The sequence below is a fragment of the Tympanuchus pallidicinctus genome, unplaced genomic scaffold (assembly GCF_026119805.1).
Source record: "Tympanuchus pallidicinctus isolate F22 unplaced genomic scaffold, pur_lepc_1.0 scaffold28, whole genome shotgun sequence".
NCBI lineage: Eukaryota > Metazoa > Chordata > Aves > Galliformes > Phasianidae > Tympanuchus > Tympanuchus pallidicinctus.
In genome coordinates, this window is record NW_026294745.1 from 781,718 (window position 1) to 808,766 (window position 27,049).

Below are 27,049 nucleotides of genomic sequence, written 5' to 3' on the forward strand. Positions count from 1 at the left end.
CCGGCGGGGCCCGGTGCTGCGCAGCCGCCAGGCGGGATGAAGGCGGCCGGAGCCCCGCAGCCGCCGTTGTAGCCGGGCCCTCGTCGCCGCGGTCCGCCCCCCCCCGCCATGGCGCTGGTCACGCTGCAGCGCTCGCCGACCCCCAGCGCCGCCTCCTCGGCCAGCACCAGCGAGGTGAGGCGGGGAGGGGTGGGGTGGGCCTCGGACGAGGCCTCCGCGGGGCCCGGCCGTCCCTGGGATGCACCCGGCCCCGCCGAGCGGCGGTTCGCTCTGCTGGCTCTGCTTCTCCCGCTGCCGCCTGCTGCACCCCGCCGCTCCCCTCCTCCCGTCTTTCTCTTTGGTGACCCTAAAAAGCTGTTTCTTCCCCCGCCCCCCATCCTTCTCCTCCCTGCCCTTGGCCCCGCAGGTGCGCAATCCTATTTGTCACCTGTCAGGGCCCGCTGGCCCCCGTTTAGCTGTGCGGCGATGAGCACCGTGCGGTGGTTGGGGCCCGGAGCAGCCCTGCCCTGGCTGAGGGATGTGGGGATGGTGCTTGTGCCCTGCAGAAGGAGCGTGTTGGGTTCTGGCATGGATCCTGCTGCTCAGAGCTGCGGAATGGGACAAAGCACTGTGGTCTGAAGGAGAAGAGGCTCAGGGGAGGAGAGCTTATGGTTACCTACAACTCCTAACAGCAGGTTGTGGGGAGGGGTCGGCCTCTACTCGCAGGTAACAGCAGTAGGATGAGAGGTGGTGGCCTCAGTTTGCACCAGGGGAGGGTCAGGATGGATACTGGGAGAAAATTAAACAAAAGAGCGGTGATGCAGTGGCACAGCTGCTCAGGGACATGGTGGTGTCACTGTCCCTGGAGCTGCTAAAGGAACATGGAGATGTTGCACTGAGGGTCACGGTTAGTGGGCCTGGCAGGGGTGGGTTGGGCCTGGACTTGGCGGTCTCAGAGGCCTTTTCTGGCATTTATGATTCTATGAAAACCTGCCAACCATCCCGTCTCTGCAGATGGCCACCACCAGGTGCAGCTGGTGCAATTGGGCTGGATTTAACTGGGAGGAAAGGTCCAGGTGCGCTGCTCACTCCCTGCCCATGCACACCTGGGTTAGGTTTCGTGCCATGCAGCTCACTGCCCACTAGTGGTTTCTTGGTGAGGTAACCATGCAGCCCCCAGTTTTTCACCAAGCTTGCTTCCTGGCTGTGCCTTGGTGGCCCTTGGAGGAGTCCCCTCTCCCATGTGAATGTTCCCTCCTGGCATGCAGCCCTGCAGAGCTACAAACAGTCAGAATTCAGCCTGGTAGCAGATTTCAAAGGAAAATCCCCCCTAAAAGTGCCTCATTTCTCCCCTTTCTCCAAGGGATGGATTCACAGGGTTTTTAGCGTATGGTGATTAATTACCAGAAGATAGATCTTTTTAAAATGGAAAATGATGACCAAATGTTCTTGCTAATTGTGAGTAAGCTGCTGCAGCCTCTCTTAACTCCTCAGCCTGAAGGAATGTAGGAAATGGATGCTGCTGCCTTCACGAGACTCGCTGTTGTAACACGCCATAAATCCATAGGGGCGATCCATCAGAGCAGTGGTGGTGTCACGATGTGTGTTCTGGCCCCACTTGCTCATTCCATACCCCTTGTGGGTAATGCCTTAGAATGTGGATAGATGCTGTGCTTGTTTTGTGGGCTGCTTCTCTCTTCCATTGTTTCTTTCCTGCAGCAAGGAAAGTAGACTTGAAACCAAGTCAGTGGCTGCAAAAGCTGAGCTCAGAGCAGCTCCAGGCCCAGCTCTGCTGCTGAACCTCATCTGGGATTTTGCAGTCCTGCTTGTTTAAAAAAACGTTGCTCTCCATCCTGTTGCTACGTGACTGACCCAAACAAACACAGCAGTGACCTCACTGGACCCTGTAGCTCTCTCAGGGCCGTGGGCAAGGGGCTCAGGGTGCTGTGAGCACTGCGGCTGCCTCTGGCTCTGCCTCTGGCCACGCCATGTAAACAAACTAAAAATAGAGCTGGTATGCTTTCCTCCAGATCGTCGTCCGTTGTGGTTGTTTGAGATGGGATCTGTGCCTCTTTCTACTCCCCATGGCTGTACTTCAGTACCCAGACTGAGTGGTCGTGTGGTTCTTGCAGGTTGCAGACTCTGATCCCTGAGTCATAATAGGAGGAGGATGCAGAACAACCTGGTCCCTATGTGCACACTCTCAAAATTTTAAGCTTAAATGTGTGGCGTGAAACTACTTGCTTGTTTTTGAGTCGTGAGAAACCACCTGAAAACAACTAACCCTTCCCAGGACCCTGTTTGATGTGGGTTTTAAGCAGTGTTAATAAATAAGAAAACATTGCTGGTGCTAATGGGGAGACACAGGCACAGGAGAGCATGCTCTGAGTTATCCAGGCTCTGGTGTCCTGCAGGTCTGAGCAGAAGTTTCCCTGTTGCAACACAATCCACAAGGTCCTGGATCTCCAGCACAGCCAGCCCTTCAGAGGGATGCTGCTGGCCCTCATTCTGGTCATGCAGAAGCAAAGCAAAGGAGAGATCTTTGAGCTTTTTTCTTCCAGTCAGCTCTGGATGCAATTAACCAAAACTCTGTTTTTCTTTAATGCGGAATTTGGTCTGTGAGCTGGTGGGGAGGTGGAAGCAGACCCAGCACTCCTGTGTGCACAGAACAGGTTGCTGTGCTTCAGAGTGGTGCACGCTGCAGGACCAGCTTGCAGGATTAGGGCCTAATAGCCTTAAAGCCCCCATGAGCCCCTTTGTCAGCAGGCATGTATTGCCAGAGTGCGTCTCCTTTATCCCCAGCACTGCAAAAACATGGGGTGCAACCACCCACTGTTGTTGGGATGGTTTTAAAGGATGTATTCTTTTAGTCCTATGGAAACAACCAGCGTGTAACTTTCTCTGTCTCCTTTTCTCCCCTCAGCTGGAGGCTGGCAGTGATGAGGAGCGCAAATTAAATGTGAGGTAAGCAGAGCTGTTTGGCTGTAAGCATTGTTTTTGCTGTTATTAATTGTGTGCCATGCATTGGAGTCCCAGTCCCACCCAAAGTTCTGGCTTCTCGTTCCCCTTTCATGGCCAGCCCTGTGGGAGCTCTGCACTGGAGATGGCCTTCACCTTATCTGCTTGGGTTTGAGGCAAGGGCTTAATGAACTGAAAGCATAAGAGGGAGTTTGTTTTGTTCCTGATGGGAAGAAACTGGAAAATTGCTCATCAATTCTGGTCACAACACTTAGCTGTTATCTCAGCAGTTCTCTTTGCTGCTGCTCTGGAGCTCTGAGTAGAGAAGGGAAGGGAGCAGAGCTCTGAGCTTTCCTGGATGTAGAGCCATCCCATAAGGGAATTTTGCTTCCTGGGTTCTGGGGATTGTACTGATTTTGCTTATAGGAGGAGGGGGAGGCTGAGATGCCCTGCTGGAAAAGGACAAGGCTTCCCTTGGTGACACTGTGCAGACACTGTGAGAGCAGTAACAACACAGGTAGTTTGGTGGGACACCAACCTGGTGGGGCTCTGAGTAATGACCTGGGTTGCTCACTCTAAAACCAACTGCTGTAGATAACCTTCTAACCTGTCAACCACCATCTGAGAGGCAAAATGTGAAAACACAACAGTGCTTGTGCTTCTCGTTACGACTTCCTACTTGAGAGAAAAGCAAAGCCACAAATGCTGCTGCTTTGAGTCTGCTCTTGTTCTTTCCATTCCATTGTGTGGTTTGAGATGTGTTGCAGCAGTGATGTAAAACCTGGACTGTGGTGGCAGCTTTCTACTGCAGGGTGGTGGATTGGCTGCAGCGAGGACAGAGCTGGCTGGGGTTGGATCCTGTGGCACCCAGCAGGGTTGTGCAGTGTGTGGATGTTAGAGCAGAAATGTGATTATCCAGCAAGGGAAATCAGAGAGGAAGGTAGGAGGTGATGTGACGTGGGTGCAACTGATGTTAAAGCAAAATTCAGGATTCCTTGTCTTGTTCCCAGCTTGATTATGGCCTCATTACACAAGAACTTAAGCAGGAACCCACTGACATCATGAGCACATCCTTATGCTCCTTGTGCTTTCTTCTGTATTGTTTTGAATAGTAACAGTCTACAAATAGCAGGCTGATATTTTGCTTGTGTGAATGATATTTGTACCAAATGAAGAAATACAACTTTATTCCTTCACATTACAAGTCAGCTTGATGGCGAAGCACAGAGGGATGGCTGGGAAGTGGCTGAATTTGAGGGCCACCTTTGACTGACCACTTTGCAAGCCAGAAGTGTGCATCCATCTTTGACCAGAGTGATCCAGTGGGGATGGACAGCACGGGGCTGAGCTTAAAATCCAAATGCTTTTCTGCACGTCATTGAAAAGTGATGTTAAACTGAGATCCCAACAGCTTCCCCTGTCCTTCAGCCTCTTGGGCTGCTCTTTCCTATACAGTTTTCAGGTTAAGAATCTGGTAACCAGGTTGTGAAACAGACCTGGAGAATGGGTCAGCTCTGGTGCTGAGCCTTTGCTATGCTCAGAGGAACAGCACTGAGGACATGTGGGAAATCTGTGGCACTGATGCAGACGCAGTTTTGGTGATAGATGACACATCCTCTGTGCAGGGGTTGGATGAATCCCACCCCTCCTGCTAGAGCTGCTCTGGATCAGTTTCCTGAAACTTTACCCGGTGCCCATGGGGTGGCAGAATTGCTCAACTTCATCATGCTGCTCCTGCAGCAGCAGAGAACAGGTCCTCTGAAATAAGCCTAGGAGTGGGCTGGGATGGTTTTGGTGGATTTTAAATCCTGGAGCAACCTTGCTGGAGTCTTGGGTGTCAGCTGTGCTTTGTCACACCTGCCTTGAGCACAGGGGTCAGCATTCCAGCACACAGCTTTGCAGACCTCAGAGGCCCTGATAGGTAGAAGGAAGAGTTGTTGGAAACAAGAGTCCAACCTGCTGCCAGCTCAGACTGGATTTCATGGATACAGAATGGATGTGCTCAGTTATGACATAGCTTTTTCTTCCACACGAACAGAGGCTTTTCATTCTGTCCAAAAAACTTGAGGATTTTCATTCTGGGCTGTGCATTTGGATGTGGTGATGTGAGCTATCAGGCTTTCTCTCTGACTCTTGGAGGAGGGGGTCTGTGTCCCACATTTACTTCTCTTTGCTCTGAGTTCCTGTATGGTTTGTGTCATTCCAAAATGCCTTTCTTTCTGTTTTCTCCCTGAAAAAGCTTTTACCCTAAAAAAGAGAGAAGGAATATGTTCAGCTTTTCCTCCAAAGGTTTCACTATCTGCATTTTTAGAGACATTACTGTGCTTAGGAATCCTCCCAAAGGCGTTCCAGCAGCCTCCGCTCCTTCTTTGCATCATCTGCTGCAATCCTCCTTCCCAAATGCTGCCCAGCCATGGGATGCTGTGCCTTGATTCTTTTTTCTCCTGCAGAGCACCCACGTGGTCTTGAGAAATCTCAACCAAGGCGAGGTTACGTCAAGCACACAGGAGTGTGCATTAGCTCAGTTTCAGTGGGAAATTAGGTGGAGCCTGCAGGTTTATGAGTCCCAACCCCAATCCTTTGCAGCCCAGCAAGAGGAGGATCACCACAGGCAGGCTCCTTGCAGAGCGTGGTCCTGCTGGCATCCACCAACAGCCTCATTAGGAGGAGCTCATTAGGTTAAATTCATTGTAATGAAACAGGCTTCTGCCTGATGCTGTGGCTGCTTTGGTTAGGGAAACTCTGAGCCACGTGTTGCACTGGGAGGATCTTATTGTGCTTTGTTGTATCTTGGATTTTAATGCACAACCATTTTTTATTAATGCTTTAACCTTTAACTCCTGCAGGGATTTCTGTGCGTGGCAGCACGGCGTGGAGCTGAGCAGCCGTGCTTTGGTGCTGGGGGTACCTGGGGCTGGAGCAGCTGCGTGGCAGTTGTTTGAGGGGAGGTCTTGGGGCAGAAGCTCCTGGCTTTGTGCACTGTTCAAAACAGGACGCTGAATCACATCCTGGCCGGGCTGCAGCATCCTGCCCTGTTCTGTACAATGGAGCAGCAAAGTGACAGCCTGGTGACCTGCTGGTGCTTCTGGCTTGAGGTGTGGCCATGTGAGCCCGTGGGGATATCGTTGGGCCTCGCCATGCTGCAGTGGTTTGTGAGGATATCAGGGCGAGCTGGGGAAGCTTGCACTTCTCTCCCACTTCTTTGGGATTTGGCCTTTCCAGGAAACTACTGCAGGCTCGATGCTGAGCAGCAGGATGAGTTTGCTTGGACAGCAGGAGGCTGCTGGTTTGGAGATGCAGTGATCAGAAGATTTAGAAATTATATAAAAATCTCTTTCCCTTTTTTTTTTTTTTTCTTTTTCTTTTTCCTCCCCCCAGAACCTCAGCAGTTTGGCAAAAACCCTCTGGCCCTGTTATCAAAGGAACCGACTGCATGCTGAATGCTTTTTTTTTTTCCTGTAAAGGCCAATGTGGTTACTGTTTGTTTAGGCACTAAGAGCCGGGTCAGAAAAATATTTTGGTTTCAAATGCCTCCTGATTTTTTTAAATACCTTAATCTTTGATAATCAGCTGCCAAGATCTGCAAGTCAGGGATTTCTCATACAAATGGGGCTGTTGCCAGCCTGACAAATGCCCTTGGGAGGTTGTGGAGGATGTGAAATGGACAGGACACCTTTAGAGGCATGGCTTCACTTTCAGTGAAAAGCACAAAGGTTTTTATTTCATCAACGTTCACGCAGTGCTCAGATCTGTGATGTGGAGGCTCTCTAATGGCACTCTGAAAAGCAAAGTATGGCAGGCATAAGTGCGGCCTCAAATGAATGGTTCACAGTGCAAAGCACATCGTGTGCTTGTGAGTGGGATCAGAAGGGCCCCTCTGCAGAGCTTGCTTTGCCTCTCTGCCCCATGAAGAGGGCAGATGGAAGGCCTGAGGGCTGCACTCAGCCCCTGTGCACTCATCTTTCCCTGCCAAAACCGTGCTGCTCACCCCAGTCCCTGGGCTTCGGTGGGTAAAGGCAGCCTGCAGCAAACGCTAGAGGGGGTGCCTGTGTTGGGTTAGAACTTTTCCTGCCCTTCTTTTGCCCTGCGTGATCCATCAAGATTTATTTTATTTCCTTTTGACACGTTACCAATGTGTCAAGTACTCCCTGGTCTGTGCTGCCTTTTTTGGAGTCATTCTGAAATGCAGCAGCGGAGCTGTTTTGTGGGTTGCTGTGCCACTGCTGCTTCCCATGCTGCTGGCTGTGTCCTGGCTGACCTTTGCTTGGGGTCTGCGTTCTCCAGCCATGGAAGCATTCTTCACCTTCCTTTTCTTTTCCATCAGTGTGGCTGGAAAGTTCCCACTTGTTCCTTGTCTCTGGGAAACGCTGCCAGTGGGTGAACTGGGGTGACTTAATGACACAGCGTGTTGTTTTCAGCCCATAAGCTGATGGGGAGGTATATAGGAGGATGGGGCCATTTCCAGCAGCTCACCTGGGGAATGGGATGGGAATTGGGCAGGAGCTGCTCCTGGAGGGCTCATACCATATCATGGAGTGGCTTGGGTTGGAAGAAGGCCTCACTGCCCTCGTAGAATCATATCGTAGAGTGGCTTAGGTTGGAAGAGCTATGGCTTTAGCATGGGAAGAAGAACAGAACTGTAAGGAAAAAGAACAGAAAAGAACATGTAGGACAACACGGGGCTTTGGGACTTGTCATTGCAAGGGAAGGGAGCCAGCGTTTGGGGAATAAGCAGCTGCTGGATGGGTTGAGGTCTGGGGGGGTTTGGCCCTACGGCTGTGACAACAGTGACCTCATTTTCCAGTGGGAATCTCAGAAATGCCTGCTGCCATTCGAAGTTTGCTCAGAGCACGTTGCATAGCTGGGGATGCTGCGCTCAGCCCCGTGCCTTTCGGAACTCTGCAATTAATGGATGTGCAAAAAGGATTTCATTTTTTTTTTTTTTCCTTGTGAAACAATCTCTGTTTTATTTGGCCTTTCACCGTCACGTACCAGGGATTCCTAAAATTTTCTCTCCCCAGGCCATTGGGAGCTGTTCTGCTAACTTATTTTGCACAAGTCTCTGCTGAAATGGGGAGTTGTGTTCACTTCCCTCTTCCTGCACCTCTCTCAGGCAGGGCTCCAGCTGTTATCTGGGTCTTGCTCCGTGCCAGTATGGTGCTGGGATGGAGCTGGGCAGGAGTAGCACAAAGCTATGGAGTGGGGATGGAGCTGCCATGTCCTCTCCTGTCCCCACTGTCTTCACAGAGCAGGACTGAAGGCTGCATGGAGTGAGCAGGAGTGGCTGGAAGCAATCTAGTTATCTTAGGAAATCAGCTTTTGTGGGCTCCAAGATTGATTTCGTTTTTCTTTTTCCTCTTTGTGCCGGAGGAGAGTTAGTATCTGGTGCTGTGAATGGCCTGCAGTGTCTCCAGCCCTTCTCAGCATTCTTGTGCTGTGAATGTGGCCCACGCCTTCAGCCAAACAATGCATGCTCAGACTCCTTGTGTCTCCACAGCCCTAAAAACACCAGCCCTGCTGAGTCTTCTGCCTTCCTTACCATTCCTTGGATGGGATGGATGCGGGATACCCTGGCTCTGTGGGGATGATGGGGATGAGCTCTGGGCTGTGCTGCGATTTGCAGCTGATGTTTTTGGTTCTGATGATTTGGGTTTCTTCTTGGAGCGCCTTGTCTGATATTTGGTCAACTCCATGTCTTCAGCTTAGAGTGATGGCTTCTTATAACCCATCAGAGTCACACCCTAATGTAGCCACAAATATGGAAAGAACCTTCCTGCCTCACATTTTTGGGTAATAAAATACTATTTGAGAAAGCAAACATTTTCCCTAGTTACCCTATAGGCAGCTGCCTCAGCAGTGCACGTCAGGAGGTGGTTAGATGCCTGCAGTTCCCATCTCAGGTCAGTTCATCAACATGTCACAGATCTCTACTTTGTTGTAGGACAACCTTTGCTGTGGTGGGGTTGGGATTTTTCCTGCTCTTTCTCTTCCCAGAGTTTCCTTTCTGTTTGATGTGCTCCTTTGCAGTGTAGCTGGTGTTATTTCGGTGTGGCTGCTGAAGCCTGGAAGCAGCCTTTGTCCCCAGAGAGCTCCAGCTCAGCCCCAATGGACTAATGCCTTCCTCTGCCCTCATGCCACTTGTGTGTGTCATTCTGTTAACAAGGGAGAAATTAAGAGACTTAATTTGACAAACATCTAGTGACAGGAGAGCATGGCATGGCCCTGTGCCTAGCAAGGCTCCATTGCAGAGCTTTGCTGGAGCACAGCACCCTGCAGGGCACGCAGTGTGGGCACTGCTGAGGATGGAGAATGACTGCGCACTGCTTGTTTGCCTTTGCAGACTTGGGGAACAGTGTTTTGAAATGATTATGAGCCACTGCCTATTGTGTGCTGAAGCAACTTGAAGTGTAATTGATGTGCGTTACAGCCACGTTCTTCTGGAGCTTTCCCAAAGGGGAAGAAATATTTCCTTTTAAAGCTGAGCAGCGTGGAGCCAGCGGACAGAGCAAAGAGGTGCTGTAGTCAAGAACCATCCTCTCCTTGCAGAGCTCCAGGCACAGCAGGACCTCTGGTTTATGGCCAGCAAAGAAATGCAGCTGTTCTGTCAGCATCCTTCTGCTGACACTTGGAGCTCCCAGGTGCCTGTAAGTGTAGGTTTTACCCCTCTTAAGGGGCTGATGTGCTCCACTGAGATCATTTGATAAGGAGATGCTGTGCAGCCCTTCTGGAGCGCCCAGATCCCATGCCACAGCAAAATCCCTGGGCTCAGTGTTTCTTTGAGAGCCAAAAGGGGCTGCTGGAAAACAGTGATGCTGGTTGGGATTTCTGGGAGGGCATCCAGCAAATCGGTGGGTTGTGCTGTGTGTGCCAATGGGGCAGGGCGAAAAAGGAACAGAAAGCTGCTTCTTCCTCTGGGGGGACTGGTGTTACTGTGGTGAAGGAATTAACCAGGGATCGGTAAGAAATCAGTCCTCATTGAATTTGGTTACAGGCAGTCCCTGACAGAGGAATTGCAAACCACCTGAAAGAGGTTCTTGTTCAGCAGCACACCAGCACATGGCCACACCGTAAGCGAGGAAGTGTCCTGATCTGACTGCGATGCCTTTGCCACACAGACATTCTATTACAGGGCTTTAAATGTAAAGATCAGGAAGGCACTGGGCAATATGGAAAGTAAGCATCAGTGCAGTGCTTTTCACCTCGTCCTGCCCTGCATTGCTCTGTGAGCAAGGGGAGGAAACAAACAGCTCGCACCAGTCTGTAGGAGGGAAGTGATTAGACGAGCTTCAGCTGTTTTTTTCCCCTCCTGAAAGGCCTTCTTTCATCAGGATATGTTAGGACAAGTGCTTTTTCAAGCCAGGATATCAGTGGAAGACACAGTGTTCTGTAGAAGTCATCCAGTTCCTGGGTAGCATCAACAGATGCGATTGCTCTGCACAGAATATACGACCGACCTTTTCTTTTCTTTCTTTTCTTTTTCTTTTTGTATGGGTTTAGAAGCAAAAGGATGTGAGTTTTACAGCTAGTTATGAATCTTTTTGAATTTACTGACTTCTGCCTGACTCTTGGGCCAGCACAATGCTTCTGCTGTTCAAAGAAAACCAGTCCAAATTAGTATGTATAAACCACTCGTATTTATGTCGCTAACAAACGCTGCTTGCTAAGGCATTTAGCACTGCTGCTGGGGAGGGAGCTGGGGGCTCTGTAACGATGGGACTTTTTTTTTGGCTTTTGGGGAGATTTAAAAAAAAAAAAAAAGCTGGAATTTGGATGTTTACTGGGATTGCAGGATTTCAGAGTGCTGGAACGCTGGGTTGGGATGTCATGGGACGTCACGTCATGCCTTTTTCTCACTTTTATTTTGTTAGCTATTAGAGGATTCGCATGGAGTGGCTGAGGGCGAAGTGTTCCTGGAGCAGAGTTAAGGGTCAGCATTGGGTAACCTCACCATTTCAGTGTTCCAGGACAACTCATGGTGGCTGTTGTGCAGCACTGAGCCGGTGCATCCAAGAGCAGCTGGGGGGAAATTGCAGTGCTGGGGAGCACAAGCTGACTTACTCAGCACTGTGCTTCGTGCAGATGGAGGCGCAAGCATTTAAGCTAGAACACTTTCAGCTAGAACAGAAATTTTGCTCTCAATCACTTCTTCAGTTCATTGCCATGCAGATAAATACCTGGTGGCAAAACGTGTGCAGTGTGTGTCAACCTCTGCCTGCGGGCACTTCTGCTCCCCCAGCACAGCTCTCTGACTGGGAACGTTCTGCCTTATTGTGAAGGTTTCCTGCCTGCTGTGAACGAGAGCATTAGGAGCTGCATGTTATCTAACCATTCCTTTCCTCTTGCTGATAAACCAGCTGGGTATGCACGAGGCTGCAATCTAGTGAACATCCTATACATTGTGTTGGTGTCGCAGCTTTGATGTCACTTCTGTCCTTTTTTTTTTTTTTTTTTAATGCTTTCCTGTTAGATCTGGAGTAAGAAGGAAACAGGGCTCTTCCTGCCTTGCTTATGGGATGGACCAAGTGCCTGCCTGCAGGGATTCTTGCTGTTGGTGGGTGCTGGTGGTGAGGGCTGCGGGGCCATCGCTGGGAGCTCCCGGTGAGCCAGGGGTGAGTGCTGTGGGAGCAGAAATGGGGAGAGCTTTGTTCTCATCGCAGTGCGATTGTCCTGCCGACAGCTTGTTGGTCTGAGATGGGGCTGAGGGAGCCTGAAGCTTGTGCTATGAATTTAGGTTGCTTTTTAGGGGGGACTGAAGTCTCGAATGTAAACGCAGTCCAACTTTTCTGGCAGCTTTGCGCCTTGAAGAAAGCTGTAAATTCAGGCAGCAACTGCAAACCTTGGCTCTGTCTTTGTGGGAGGGAAGACCTGACTTGGAGCAGGAGCTGGGAAGGCTTGAATTGATGGCTCTTTACCACACTGCTCACTGCTAGCCAGGGGCAAAGACCTCAGGGACAGAGCACAGAACAGACGAGCAGTGGGAGCAGCAGCTGCTATGGGATCATTTTCTGTAGCATAAGTAACTCTGGTGGCGCACAGCCTCATAGTGGAGCTTTTATATTTAGTTGATAGCAGCCAGTAACAAACAGCTGTCTATGTTGGGAAGTGTGGGATGGCAGAAAGTTGGGCTCTGTAGCAAGGAATGTCTCTTGTGATGCTCCTGCCTGATGTTTGGAGTGGGGTAGGAAGTGCAAGGTAAGCAGTTACTGTGGCAACTAAAACGTGGCTTAGGAGATGTTCATTTCCAGCCCTGTGGGAAACACCAACTTTACCACTTCTGTCCTTGTCTGTTTCTGAAATGCTCGCAGTGCATTACAGGACTGTGTAATTAGGCTTGTGCTGCTCCTTGCTCTAACTGCTGGTTTTGATTGGCTTTCTCATTAGCCATGTTTCATTTGATCTGGGAATGCAGCTTTGTGTGTGCTTACGCTGTGACCTCCCTTCTTATCAGCACTGTTTCCCAGGTCAGTTGTGTCTCAGCACAGCAGAGAAATGCCTTTGCTGCTGTGCCTGTTGCTTTTCGCCCCGAAGTTTCATTTCATTCTGCTGTGTTGTGCAGGTTTTTCACCTTCCCTCCCTGCCCTGTAAATCTGTGATTTATAGCTCTGTGTTCTTGTTTCTGCATTCCAAAGAAATCTCAAGAACTGAAATTAATAGGGACTGATTGACTCAAGAGATGATCTGGAGTTATTTACAGGTCTATGCCTGTAGGAATTCTTACCCTCTACTGTTTTTAAGTTGCAGAATTTGATAATCAAGTGATAAAGTCATATTTTCAGTCCATGACAGCTCAGGCAAGCATATTCTGCTATGGCCAAGAAATAAAGTGTTGGTGGAAAATGACACCATTCTTCATGAATAATCCTGGACCCGTGCCTTGCAAGTGGCAGAATCTACCTTTGGGAGCAGCTTCTTGTGGCAAATCCTGCTGTGTTTTAATGAGTACAAGTCCTTCCTTCTCCAGGCACATTGACTGGAGCACACGTTTTGCTGCTGTTTCCTTTGAGCTGACTTCCTGTGTCCTTTGTTTTCCAGCCTAAGCGAGAGCTTTTTCATGGTGAAAGGAGCAGCCCTCTTCTTGCAACAAGGAAACAGCTCCCAGGGCCAGCGAAGTCTCCAGCATCCTCACAAACATGCAGGTATGGATTAAAGCATGGCCTGATGCTCCTTTCCCTCTTTCTTCCCCACTCCTCTCCTCCACACTGGCAGCCCAACAGCAGGTGTGGTGGTGGTTGGCTCCTCTGTCACAGGGGGTTTTGTACAACCTGCTGGGGAAAAGCAGGTTTTCAGTCCACTTGACATGAATGGGAACATATGGTGATCTTGTCTTTGTTTAAACTTTTGTCATCCGCTTGGAATTGTATCTGGAGCAGAAGTTTATTCTCTGCAGACATTGTGGCATTCTGTAGCCAGGAAAGCCCTCTAAGCCAGAGTCTGTGCTGTATGTGTGTCCCTATTTTCTGCAGCCTGCAGTAAAGAAATGTCACTTGTTTCTGCTTCAGTAGTTTGATCTTTGCCTTCACCTTTGGCCTGTGGGGAGGAAAATGCAATGGGTTGAGTCATACGGCTCCAGCACCCCTTCTGTGGTTACTGAGCTCCTGATTCAGTGTGTCAGGGCCGTTGCTCCTGAGTGCTCTCCCAGCCTCCCACAGTCTGAAGCTTGGGACTTCATATGACAGCATCTTTCTTTTTATTATTATTATTATTATTATTATTATTATTATTATTATTATTTTTAAACCACCTGTTGCTGGTTTTGTTCAGTGCTACTTCTCAAAAGTGAGGTACGCTTTCAGTGGGATTTCAGCCTCTGGACAAACACCCCTTTCTTATCTCCTTGCACCCCCTTTTCTGGTTTCAGGAAATCCCCTTTTCAGTTAACCAATCTAAATCTGGCCTGTGGGCATTTCTCATGGTTTGAGAACAGCTTGTCCTTCCTCCAGGCACACTCCAGTGTTCCAAAATGGTGGGAGGAGAGTTGTGTGGTGAAGGTCTGTAAGGACTGATAAGCAGACGGGGTTTAAGGAAGTTGGATCCCACTCATCCTGTATTTTTATGCCTTCTGTCATTGATGGTTTTGTAATAAGTGGTTAAGGGGCAAGAAGAATTAAGCTCATCAGGGCATTTTGAGTGCAGAAGCATGTGGGAAAGGCACAGTGTGGTACTGTGTGCCTGCTGCTTAGTAAACACTCCAAGCACAAAGAGGCTGTTTGAATGCCAAGCGTGGCTTTGGGTTTCTTCAATTGTCAGCAATTTGGTATACCCAGCAAACATCCTACAGAAAGAATTTTATCTTTTATGGAAAGTTATGAGTGTGTTACCAAGTTATTAGATGTGAACTTGGTTTGTTTTCTTGTAGATTCTTTGTTCCTTTTGCTGAGCAGAAATATACCCACTGCTTTGGAGTAGTTGCATGAGCAGATCTTTATTTGTTGCAGAAGGGATGCATCACCTGAATAGAGCCACTCCTGCAGCCCTTCCTCCTCAGAAGCTGCTTATGTTCAGATGACCTTTTCTGATGTTGTCTCTGCTCTCACTGCAGGTGATTTGCCCCAGCACCTCCAGGTGATGATCAACCTCCTTCGCTGTGAGGATAGAATCAAACTGGTAAGAACAGGTGCATTTTCCTGCCCTTCTTTCTGTTGGAGGAGTTTGAACCAGATCTCTACAGGGTCACAGAAAGCATTGGCAAATTCATGGTTAGCTTCAGACTGCTGCACTTGGTTGCCAGCCCCACCATGCTTCCCCGTATGCAACTTTGGGGCTGATCCTTATATCCAGGTTACGAGTTGAATCTGTGTTAATTACCTATCTAGAATGGCTAGATAGAATGTTTCAGTGAAGGCTTGTCAGTGTGGAAGAGCCTCTGAGGTTCTCCAGCTTAGTGCACAATCAGTACTTCTACCTGCTTTCAAGTTGAACATCTTCAGAGGAAACCTTCAGATGGTATTTGGTAATGCTTCTGCAGCGTGGGACAGGTCATCTGGACTGCTCTTATCTCTAATCCTCTCCTGATTCCAAGACAAACTGGCCTTGCTTGGATGAGGGACTACCTCTCCCATTGTCTCTCATCCTGCAGCTGAATAAAGCTTTGAGGCACAATTACACCTGTAAAATATTAGGCAGCAATGGAAGTGCAGATTATCCAAAAGCTGGTGTGCAGGGCTTGATGTCTTTTTGTTGTTGTTCCTAGGCTGTCCGTTTGGAAAGCGTATGGACGGACAGAGTGCGGTACATGGTGGTTGTGTACAGCAACGGGAGGCAGGACACGGAGGAGAATATTTTGCTGGGTGTGGATTTTTCCAGCAAGGAGAGGTATGTCTAGGGCAAAGGCAGGCTGCCTTCTCTGGAAAGCTTGTCAACAACTGTCCCCAAGCAGTTAATTTTCATGTACTCCAGCAAAAGAAGAGACATAGTTGTTAATTCTTCTGACCGTTGTGAGAGCGCTTTTTGTTCCAGAGAACTTTCAGTCTCCTTAGAATCTCTAGGCACTCTATGCAGCTGTGGGCAAAGCATTCACTTGTAATCCATCTGGAGGGCTGTGGTATCTAACTCATTTGTGGTAGCTTGCTTTCTCCTCACAACAAAATGCTTCTGTGGAAATGTTTCCTGAAGTGGAACTTATTTGCTCCATCAGACTTCAAGTCTGTTCGTGGCATGATGCAATGGAGCTGTTTCAGGTAGGTTAGTTGCCAAATAGTATCAACAACAATAGTGCAGAAGTACCTCCAAAACCAACAAACAAATGTGTTAGTAATGAGCTGTTCCTTTTGTCTGACTGATAAGAGCACAGAATGTTTTGAAATGAAAATAAAACGTTGCTGCAGACCTTCTCGCATAATTCCAGTTGTAGGTGAGGAAACCAAGAACAGCTCTTGGCTGGAATAGGTGAGGCTGCTTTGGCAGAGCTAGAGTTAGAAGGCAGACTTCCAGATTTGTTTCTGTTCCCTGGGTAGATTGAGCATGCTGCCATGCTGAGCTGACACAGCCAGTGGGGCTTTGTGTTTTTGTCTGGTTAAACCTCTGTGGATTGAAGTGGGAAGGGAGAGCTTTTGCACTGCTGAGTACTGTTGGTGAACTCCTAGCAGTGCCTTCCTAAGGAGATTATTGACTTGGCTTTGGTGCTGCTTCTGTGTCTGCTCTAAATTACTGCTGTTGGTGTTAGGGAGGAAATTCCAACATTATATTCCTTCCTGGCACATCTGCAACAGCAGGCAGCATTGGCCTTGTCTTCTCCAAATCCAAGGTGACCATCCAGTGATTTCCTCCTGGAGGTGATTGGTGTGAAACAAGAGGAGAGATGGAAAAGTAATGGCACATCCATCCCAACTGCGAGGTTCTGCTGGTTCATTCAGTTGCCTCTGAAAACGGAGGGATTTGTTAATTAAGGGAAAGTGTCATGCATAAAGAAGTCTGTTGGCATTAATGACTCGTTGAGGGACTCCAAGGCTCCATGATGAGGCTGAAATGGCACTTCTCAGCTGTGAGTGTGCTGGCTGCTGAGAGTTGGGCTGATCGGGCTTTTGTGGGCTTTATTCCTTGTATGTGTGCTTAATAAGAAACTTTCTCACAGAGCTCGAGAGTGTATGTTGTCTATGTGTGAGTTCAGACTGGCTTTGTAATAGCATTTGATTCACTATAGGCAGTGGCTGAAGGCTTTAAAAATAATAGAATAAAAGAAACCAAAACAGTCCTGAGTTCTTGCTGCTGGTTGTTGGATGCGTCCTGATTTCCTTTAAAACTTTAATATCTCAGCAACTGAATTATTTAGTGGTTGAAAGTTGCTGGCCCCCAATTATAGTAGTTTCCTTGCCAAATTGCATCTTTGAAATAGAAGTGTTCTTCTGGGTTAGGTACAGCCATAAAATGCTTTTTTTTCTTTTCTATCAGCCAAAGCGATGAAGTGAGAACCAAGCACACAAACCTTTGAAAGGCCCCCAGGATCCTCTCTGCAAAGGGCAGAAAGGAAAGCATCTGCCAGCATTTGCTGAAAGCTGAATCTCTGCTTTCAGAGATTATATCCTGCTCTTCTGTCCTGTTAGGGATGTTCCTTGCACTGAGCTTATGAAGGTGAGAGAGGAGGAGAGGTGATGAGACAAATACTGCAGTGCATTCTGGCAGCTATGGTGGTTCTGACTCTTGATTCTGTGCTGTTGGTTCTCCAGTTGGTATCAGAGAAGACCTTTACACTGTAGTTGTCCATCTCCTTATGTGCTACGCATTAAATAGCTGAAGATGATATGAGGAATTACTAAAGCAAGGCTAGAGGATTTTAAAAATTAAAGACTATTAATAATTGAGGATATTGGCATGACTGCATTGTGGCCTATATTTAACATCCATAACATTTCTCTTCCAGTAAAAGCTGCACTATAGGAATGGTTCTTCGTCTGTGGAGTGATACTAAGATCCATCTTGATGGCGATGGGTAAGAATCCCCATTGAAAGCATGGATGTGAGTGGCCTTCCCTTCTGGGGCTGCTGTGGGAGGGATGCTCTGTCACCATACAAATTAAGTCCCAATTTCAGATTCATGGCTGCAGTCCTTTAATTCAGGGAGCTCCCATTGCTGGTGCTGTATGGCAAGTGTCCACTTGTTGCTTTTCTTTGGGGGGATAATGGAAAATGGGTGATGGAAATTCTCATCCCTTATTCCTTTTGATTGTGGGTGCTCCTAGAGCTGACTCGCAGCGGCCTGAGAGCAGAGAAGTGCAGTTTGTGACTTTTTCCCCCCTTCTCTCTTAGTGGCTTCAGTGTGAGCACTGCTGGGAGAATGCACATCTTCAAGCCAGTGTCGGTGCAAGCCATGTGGTATGTGTGCTAATTAGCTTTATTGAGAAAGAGGCTGTAATTTCTATGAATAAATTAGCAACAAACAAATTGCATTTTAGCGTTTTCCATAGCTGATATTCAGCGAGCTGCAGCAGAGATGCTGCTTCCCTGTGTCAGCTGGCAGCAATGTTTAAAGGGGCTCTGGGAGCACTGATCCAAAGCCAGCATCTTCTGCTGCAGCTGTGTGCTCTGTGACATGAGGGCAATGGGAAATGGCACTGATGAGATGTATGGACATGAAAGCCCAGTGTGAATTCATCAGGGTGCCAAGCCGGTCTTTCCTCTCCATGCATAACCTCCCTAGTATGAGGGAGTCTTGTGACCCATTGCCAAATTGATGGCATTTCCAACTCTGCCCCATTCCTGGGGCCAGGCTGGGGCTGCTTCTGCATGGAAACTTTCTGTGCCACTCCGCAATCATGCTCACCTTTCAGCTCCTGTCACCCCTCCCATGTGCAGGGATTCCAAAACGCTGAAGCAGAGACGATTGAATCAGCAGCAGCTGTGCCAGCAAATGCCTTCTTGAAGAGGCTTTATCCTGCCCCAAACAGAGCAGATGCCTCTCCTTGAGTTCTTTGTGGAGCCTCAGGAAACTCCTGTGCTTGTCATAGCTGGTAGGGACAAGATAAAGGTGTAGAGAATGTCAGGGATGGTTTGGTACAGAAACAAACCAAACTTGATCCTGTCATTTTTTTGAACTCAGCCCCTCCTGTTGGCAGCCTTAGATGTGGTTAATATGTTCACTACAGTGACATCTTCAGAGCAGAGCAGGGCCTTAAAAAAAAAATAATGGAGGAGGGAAGGGAGGAAAGAAAAAGTAATGCTAAGATTTACAAAAACAAATGACCCAATCTGGGTCCTGTCCCTGGAGCGTGTCGGGGCCAAGAATGCTGTAAATATGTATTTGATTCCTTGCTGAAGGTGGTTTGAAAATTGTCCATGTTCTTTTGTTTTCCTTTGGTCTGACTTTACAAGTTAGCTAATGATTAGGTCCCGGAGTGGCTGTGCCTCGTGCTTGCCAATTGATGAGGAGATGTGAGCCTCCATCTCAGATGGGCTCTTAAGAAAACCTTCAAGATGCTCCTCTGAACTCTGATACAGTAAAGCTGCAGCTCTCAGAAAGTGACTGCAACACAGTGCCAAAAGTCTTCTATGAAAATCTCTTAATCCTGATGTGTGTGTATTTATGCCTGCACAATTTTGTTCCCAATCCTGCAGGTCTGCTCTACAAATCCTCCATAAAGCCTGTGAGGTTGCCAGAAGGTACAACTACTTCCCAGGTGGGATGGCCTTGGTCTGGGCCACGTACTATGAAAGCTGCATCAGCTCTGACCAGAGCTGCATCAATGAGTGGAATGCCATGCAGGACCTGGAGTCCACCCGCCCCGACTCTCCAGCTCTGTTTGTTGACAAGTCAGTTCTCAGTTTTATTATGAAAAGTTGACTTGGTTCACAAGAGAAATCCCCTTTTTTGTTTCTTTTGTTCTTCTGGCAGTTCATTTCCTTTCTCTACTTTAAATGCCTTCAAATGTTTCTCTTCCATTTTCCTGGTCGAGATGCTTTCAATGCAAGTCCTTCCCACCAGTGCTCTGTGCTGTGTGTCTGTTGCATTGTCTCAGCAGTGTTTACTGCTGGTTTGGAGACATCCTCTCCCTCTTCCTTTCCAGGCCAACTGAAAGGGAACGGACAGAACGCCTGATTAAAGCCAAGCTCCGGAGCATCATGATGAGCAAAGACCTGGAAAATGTGACTTCCAAGGAGGTAAATAGAAAAACTTCTCCTCATTATTCTTCCTGCTAGACTCCTTTTCCAGAGAATGTTATACTGACAAAGAGACATTGTATGATGAGGTGCCATTGACTTTTGAGTGTATTGCCAACTGATCCTCAAAGGTTCTGCTTTTTGGGTTTGCTGCACCTCTTTCCCTAGTTGTAAAACAGAGTAATGCCAAGGTTGGAGCACGTTTTTCAAGATCTTAGTAACAAGCCAGAGTGGCATCAGAGGTGATACTGCATTCCAACTTGCAGCACTTAAGGGCATGTCCAAGCAGTGAATTTGGAGCCACTTATTCCTCATGGTGCTGTAAGCAAAGATAGCTCCCTCAAAAGTTGCAGTTAGTGGCTTTGTGTCCTCCCAGCTGTGAGTACACATGGCTGTTCTAGAGGAGCATGCTGATCTTCACTTGTTTTTGGACACAGAGTGTGCTAAGAAGCAGTGCTTTCCTTTCTCCTTGTTGGCTTCACTTTAAGATTCTGTTTTCTTTGTTCCTGAGCAATGTCAGAGAGACTTACTGGTGAGACCTTGCTGCTGTGTCTATGGATGAAGAGTCACAAGTCAAGGCTAAAACGAGTTTGGATCTGTCCCACAGGGACACAGTGCAGATGTACTCGGAGCAAATGGCAATAGTTCTGTGTAGGTTTGGGTTTTGAGTTTCATGTTTGTTAGTTGCTCTCCTGGGTCTTGTTCATCTCAAGTTATTTTTTGGAAGGAGGTGCATGATATATGTGTGTTTTACTTGGATGTTATCTGAAGTCTTCTTCACAGATCTCAAACATGGGGGCCTAAGATGCCACGTAGTGAGATTCTTTGTCTCCAAAAGCCTGAATCCCTCCTGCTGTCTTTAATGAAGTACATAAAAAGTGCTTTGTGAAAGAGTGCCAGTAAATGTTGCTATTGAACAGAGACGATTCTAGGTGGCATCCTTTGTTTTCTGCTCTGCAGATCCGGAATGAGCTGGAAAAACACATGAATTGCAACTTGAAAGAATTCAAGGAATTCATAGACAATGAAATGCTGCTTATCCTGGGTCAGATGGACAAACCCTCTCTGATTTTTGATCACTTGTATCTGGTGAGTTGCCCTGTTGGGAGCTCTAGCAGAGCTGAAGGCTCAGTGGGAGTGACCTGATGGGTCACTGGGCTGTGGGGATCTGCATTTGGTATCAAGTTCTGCGTGCGTGGCCAAAGCTGTATGAAGAGGAAGGCTGGATGAAGGTGCTGTGCCCTTCAACTTTAAGCAGAAGCAAAGAAAGATGTGTATTCTATGTAATGTTTTGCCACTAGATGGAACTCCAGGCAAAACCAGACGCTGCCATCTGGAACAAAGACTTGCTTGAGATGAGCACATTTGTGCCTGTTATGCTGGGGTCACTTCTGGTTTTTTTTTTCCTGGAGAGAGTCAGAGGAAGTGCTGATGTCTGAGGGCAAATCCTGCTTTTTAAAATCCAATTTAGCTTTCTGTTATGTGGATACAGTGAGATCCAGTGTAGCCACCTCTAGAACTTTCAGGATTTGCCTCATGCTCCTCATATATATATATGTACTTATGATCACAGTGGTTAAAAGTCCAGAATGGCCAGGGCACAGTGATCTGGGATTGAACTTACCCCTGACTCTTGCATCTTACAGGATTTCTTGCTGTACAGCCCTTACTACTTTTTATCCACAGTTCTTCTGATTTCAGAGGAACTTCCTTATGCCTGAATTCGAGGCTGTTAGGATAAGCCTGGTCTGGCTGCTAGAATGATTCAGGCAGCATCTGACGGTTCTTCACAACAGTCTGAAGCTGGTGGTACTAATTGTGCTCTTTAGAAACCATTAGCAATATTACAGTTGGCAGCTGAGGAGTAGTGCTGAGACTGGGGCAGTTCAGAATCTTAGAAATGGGGAAGCTCCTTTGAAAGATGTTTTATCTGTGCGACTGTTGCAGGGGTCGGAGTGGAATGCCTCTAACCTGGAGGAGCTGCAGGGCTCAGGGTGAGTACTGAACATTCCAGGCTGTGAGTCAGGTCTCTTGAGATGCCATGTGGCATTTGTAGATGGTAGGGAAGAGTTCCCAGCAATGTGGGTAACTGATATCAAGACTTCGGGCAGGAAAGCTTTCCTGTCTTGTTTCCATCACATATTCACATATGAAGTGGGAATAACAAAACTGCAAGACCTCTTAACCACCCTCCCAGTGTGTAGCAGCCAGGTATGAAGCAGATGTCAGGTGTAAATTCCTGCAGGCTGCAGAAGAGCGAATGTTACAGTGCAGCGTTCAGGAAAAACTCCATCTAAATGGAGCAGAATTTGCTGTGGATGAGCAATCCCCACCTCACCTGCCCAGACAGGCAGCTGCAGGGCTGTCTTTCACCACACTGTCATCACCACACCACTTCTTGGCTTGATTTATTTTCAGGCTTTTTAGATGAGTGAGAATTTTATGTATAATATTTGCTGTTTTCCCAAGGCATGCACCACCTCTGATGTGAGAAACTGAAAATTGTTGCTCAACAGCATGACTAAAAATGTTTAATTTGGAATCCTTGGGAACAGATGTCTGAACATCTTTGAGCAAGTGGATCAACCAGCGTGTCAGTGCTTCTGATCTATGATGAGGGCATCTTGACATGCGGTGCCTAGAAGTCAAAGCTGGGCAAACTGAAACAAATATCCTGCAGCCTTGATTTATCTGAATGATATGAAATAGTAAATCAATACGGGCCTTCATTCTCCCTAGAGACACCGTAAACCCTGCTGTAGTGCTTGGCAGGAATCAGGAGATTCACAACGTGCATCAGTTTCCTTTTCCTGGCCGTGGCAGTTCAACTCTATTTTTCTTTTTGTTCTCCGCAGCATCGACTACATTTTGAACGTGACCAGGGAAATTGATAACTTTTTCCCTGGCTTGTTTGCTTATCACAACATCCGGGTGTATGATGAGGAGACGACTGACCTCCTGGCTCACTGGAACGAGGCGTATCATTTCATAAACAAGGCCAAGTAAGTGGGCTGGGGGACGTGGCTTGATGTGAGAGTGCGTCCAAGCAGAGTGCATCCAATCCAAGCCACAGCAGAAGCTGCCTGAGGTCTGGAGGAGGTGACACTGCCCCACGTGCTCCAGCCAGCTCTGCAGCTGGAGGTGGCAGCTGGGCTTTGTGTTACATCTCCTGCCAGGAGTTCTGTGTCCCTGGAGCTTCCGTGTACTTTGTGTCTTCCTGTGCTGGTTTTAACCCATTTCTAACCCATGGGTTTTGGTTTTTTTTTTTTTTTAAATAATAGTAATTATTTTGTTTTGCTTCTAAAAGGAAACGAGAGCATTTCCTCTACTTGAGATGTTCTGGAAATATTCCAACGTGTGTCCTTGTTGAATGAGCCCAAGAGATGGTTGCAGAGCCCATCACACCCTGCTGCTGTCACATGCAGGCTGCTGCTGCTTATCCTTGTGCCCAAAGCATTGGGCAAGTGGGTGGGAGGCTTCGTGGTGGCCTCTGATGTGACAGCATGGCTGAGACTGGCCTTCCCACCTCCTGCCTTTTCTGGAGGAGAATTCTTCTCGTGGGCATCTTGGTCTAAAACATTCATGACCTACAGAGCTGTGGTGCTAGAGTGGTTAGCAGGACAAAGTACTGCCCCTCCACCATTTAAAATGTCAACACCACATAGGATAAGCAGAAAGATTAGAGAGGTGTTTTCTTGATCTTTCTTCAGGAAGAATCACTCCAAGTGCCTGGTGCACTGCAAAATGGGCGTGAGCCGGTCTGCGTCCACTGTGATAGCTTATGCAATGAAAGAGTTTGGCTGGTCACTGGAAAAGGCCTATAATTACGTGAAGCAGAAACGCAGCATTGCAAGGCCAAATGCAGGCTTCATGAGACAGCTTCTGGAGTATGAAGGCATTTTAGATGCAAGGTAAGGTGACAGAATGAATGGGAAGGTGATCTGCAGGAAATCAAAGGACCTCACTGTTGGCAGCACCTTTAGAGTTTCAGTATATCAGCAAACACTGAGGTCCAGGGATTTCTGTTCAGGCAATCAACCCTTCTTGCAATGAACACAACAAAGACAGTGACAGCGTGTGTGGTGCTGCAGTCTGAAGGCCACACCACCGTGCAGGGGGGCTCTTTGGAAGGGCAGAAGCAGGAGCCTGGGCTAACTGCACTTTTCTAAACCTTTTCTCTGCCAGCCCATCCCAGATGGAAATTAGCTGTCTTCAGCTCTGGTGTAATTCATTGAGTGTTTCTCTGTGCTTGTGTTGGTGTTTCTCAGCAGCCAGGCTGTTCAGCAAAACATTGTTCTTGTTTTATGAGGCAGAACTGAGCTTGGGCAGTGTTGGAGCGTTCTGGGTGACCATGCCAATCATGAGGCTTTGTCGTTGCAAAGGCTGTGGTATCTAATAAGGGTTTCTGTATGCTCCACACTCCACTTGGCCTCTGCTCTAGCTGAGGTAGAGAAGGAAAATTTTCCACTCTGGTTCAGCAAAAGCTGTGCCATGAAACGTGCAGAGATGTTGGTTCAGAGCATTTGATGCTGGCAGAAGTCTCTGTTCCCATCATGTTTGCAGTGCAGGGCCATGCTATGAGTCTGCTGGGCCAAAGAGATGCTGGAGCAGGTGCAGTGGGCAAACTCCTTCAGTGCTCAGGATGGCTTTGCCCTGGTGGGGCTGGACCTGCCAATCATTCTGTTCTGAGTTGTGAATCTGCTCTGTGCATAGAGAGGGAGGGACGCTCCTGGAGCTGAGCGCTTTCAGCTTGCCATCAGCAGCTGCTCCTCTGTGCTCACTTATATCTCTGTCCTTCCTCCAGCAAGCAACGCCACAACAAGCTGTGGAAGCAGCAGGCAGAGAGCAACCTCCCCCAGAGCACAGATGGCACCGCAGGGTCAGCTGACTTCTTACTTGAGAGCTTGGACATCGACCTTGAAAACCGGCTGGCTGACCTGGACACCCCATCGCAGTCAGCGTACCTGGACAACCGAGCAGGCACCGAGCTGCCCGTGGGCTTCAATTACTGCTTCCGCCGCCTCTCGGACACGCTGCTGGAGAACAAGGTGCCTGGGGACAGGGGGAGCTTTTGCCACGTGGAGCAGCTGGAACGGGATGCGCTCACAGAGCGTGCGGCCTCGCTGGCGAGGCAGCCTCCAGCTGTGCCTCCGGAGATGGCCAAAGGCCTGGAGCCAGCAGAGCCTCTGGCAGAGCTGAGCAGCTTCTGTGACAAGGAGGTGAAGAAGAAACGAGAGTTCAGCCCTCGGAAGGCGAGGATGGTGCTGGGCGCCGTGGAAGCAGGGGAGGATGGTATCAGGGAGGAAAACCCGGTGGAGAAGTGGAAGCGGCGGTTGTCCATGCACAAGGAGGAGAGCAGGCTTAATAGGGAGAACTTGAATAACAACAACAGCAAAAGGAGTTGCCCAGAGGATTTTGAGGTGCGTATGGATCTGATGTGTAGGTGATTAGCATGGCTGACTACTGCAAGCAGAACTACTCATCTTCATAGCGCAGTCCCATTTGACTTGGATAAAGTCTTCTGTTCCATGATGAGCTTCTTCCTTTTCAAAGTGCTTCTGAACATGGCTTTGCTTGCCCAAGCTATGGATATAGATGCCAGACAGAGCACGCACATCAGTGCACTGTAAACTGCTCTGGGCAGCTTGCTTGCTTGACCATCACTTGAGACGGTAGGTGTCCTTCCACTGGGAGTTCTTGTTCCTGCTGCAGGGCATGAAGAGACAGGGCAGCGGGCTGCCTTTCAAAGCTGCGTAGATCTCATGACCTTTGCCTCTCACTGTTCTGTGCCCATTGATTTGTCCTTGTTTTCTTTCTTGCAGCATGATGCTGTGTTTGGGATCCTCAGTAAAGTCAAGCCTTCCTACCAGTCCTGTGCTGACTGCATGTACTCCTCGGGCAGCCTGGCTCCGGACTCTTTTGGGGAACAGTGTGAGAAGCTGAACTCCAGCTCTGCACACCGCAGCTCCACCATCTGCACACAGCCAGCCCTCCTCTCCCACCTCCCCCCATTGGGGGAGCACCTTCTCAGCAGGGCACGCATGGAGGAGGGAATTGGGACTAGAAATACTGAGGCACTGCTTCCTCTGTCGGCAGGAGGCGGTGCTTTGGAAGCCGGTGCTTGCAAATCAATGGTTGCTCACCAGTGTGGCTTTTCAGAAAAAGGAAAAGATACACCAGAAATCCCTGTCAGAACACTGCAGCCCAGGAGAAACTCGCACTGTGACAAGAGCCTGCTTAGCACAGAAGTGGTGAAAGAAGAGTCTCTGACCAGAAAAGATAGCAAACCTACCAAGGATCCAAAGTACTTGTTCAGTAAAGACTTGGAAAAGCCAAGTGCTAACAGTTACTTGATGCAGCATCAGGAGTCCCTTATTCAGTTGCAGAAGGCAGGCTTGGTCAGGAAGCACACCAAAGAGCTGGAGCGGCTGAGGAGCCTGCCCTCAGACACCTCAGTGCTGCTCCGAGAGAGCGCCCTGGGCAGGACGGAGCCCAGCATCGCAGAGGAAGGCGAGGAGCTGGTTCCGCATCCCGGCCTCGTGCCCCTCCTGAGGCCTTCACCACCTGAACCCGGAGATGCTGAAAGCGACCTGGAGAAGCTGGAGGTCAAACGCGTGCTGGATGGGGGGACCTCTCAGAAAGCCTCCATCCCCATGCTGTGCAGGCTGGAACACACCAGCAGCTTCACCAAGGACTTCCTGAAGACCATCTGCTACACCCCCTCGTCCTCCCGCAGCTCCAATCTGACGCGCAGCTCCAGCAGTGACAGCATCCACAGTGTGCGTGGCAAGCCAGGCCTGGTGAAGCAGCGGACTCAGGAGATCGAGACCCGGCTGCGGCTGGCCGGCTTGACTGTCTCTTCCCCTCTGAAGAGGTCCAACTCTCTTGCCAAGCTGGGGTGTCTTAACCTGTCTTCCGAGGACCTGTCCAGCGACGTGGACGTGTCGACCATCACGGGCTCCAGGGAGGCCGTTTCCAGCGAGTCTTCCGGGCTCTGTGAGCCACCCTCTGCCCCAAGGGGCGCAGATGTTGGCTCCAAGATGTCAGCCAAGCCGGCACTTGGGAACATGAAGACTCCGCTTTGGCTTGGCAAAAGTTGATGCCTTCTGTGCGGGGAGCGGGGGGCTGGATATTTGTTGTTGGTTTTTTTTCTTTGTTATTTTTCTAAGGCATTTATTCACTGCACCAATCATCTGACTTGCACCCATCATCTGATGCCACCTCTTCTTCCCTTCCTTGTACTCTTAAGTGGGGAGAAAAAAGTAATTGGGTCATGGATGGCACGAGGGAAAAATAAAATGTTTTGCATGGCTTAGAAGAGGACCGTGTGTGTGAATCCGCCTGTTGTCCTGCAGGATGCTGTTTCTCATATGTTTGCCAAGTATAATAATGCATTTTGTATATGGATAGATACTTCCATCTACCTGTATAAAATGCTGAATTGAGAGTCTCAGCAAAACAATTAGTCATTACTTCATTTTTTAAATTTTTTTTTTAACTGAAATGTCTCCTAAAACAAGCA

General features: G+C 48.7%; 1 protein-coding gene across 4 annotated transcripts; it reads left to right on the forward strand.

Moving 5' to 3' along the window:
* On the forward strand, positions 1 to 26,839 carry SSH1 (slingshot protein phosphatase 1). Of its 4 annotated transcripts, none has more exons than XM_052691078.1 (15): positions 1 to 174; positions 2,903 to 2,943; positions 12,970 to 13,073; positions 14,477 to 14,541; positions 15,128 to 15,249; positions 17,294 to 17,362; positions 17,680 to 17,745; positions 18,985 to 19,179; positions 19,434 to 19,527; positions 20,488 to 20,616; positions 21,475 to 21,521; positions 22,383 to 22,529; positions 23,238 to 23,438; positions 24,332 to 24,947; positions 25,350 to 26,839. In XM_052691078.1, exons 1-15 carry the CDS (start codon positions 109 to 111, stop codon positions 26,625 to 26,627), a joined length of 3,240 nt encoding a protein of 1,079 aa, XP_052547038.1. In that variant the 5' UTR covers positions 1 to 108; the 3' UTR covers positions 26,628 to 26,839. The 4 variants fall into 4 exon arrangements, with proteins under 4 accessions (XP_052547038.1, XP_052547039.1, XP_052547041.1 ...); XM_052691081.1 differs by lacking the exons at positions 1 to 174; positions 2,903 to 2,943 and adding exons at positions 10,510 to 10,551; positions 11,405 to 11,546; XM_052691079.1 differs by lacking the exons at positions 1 to 174; positions 2,903 to 2,943 and adding an exon at positions 10,435 to 10,551.
* The last annotated feature ends 210 nt before the right edge of the window (positions 26,840 to 27,049 follow it).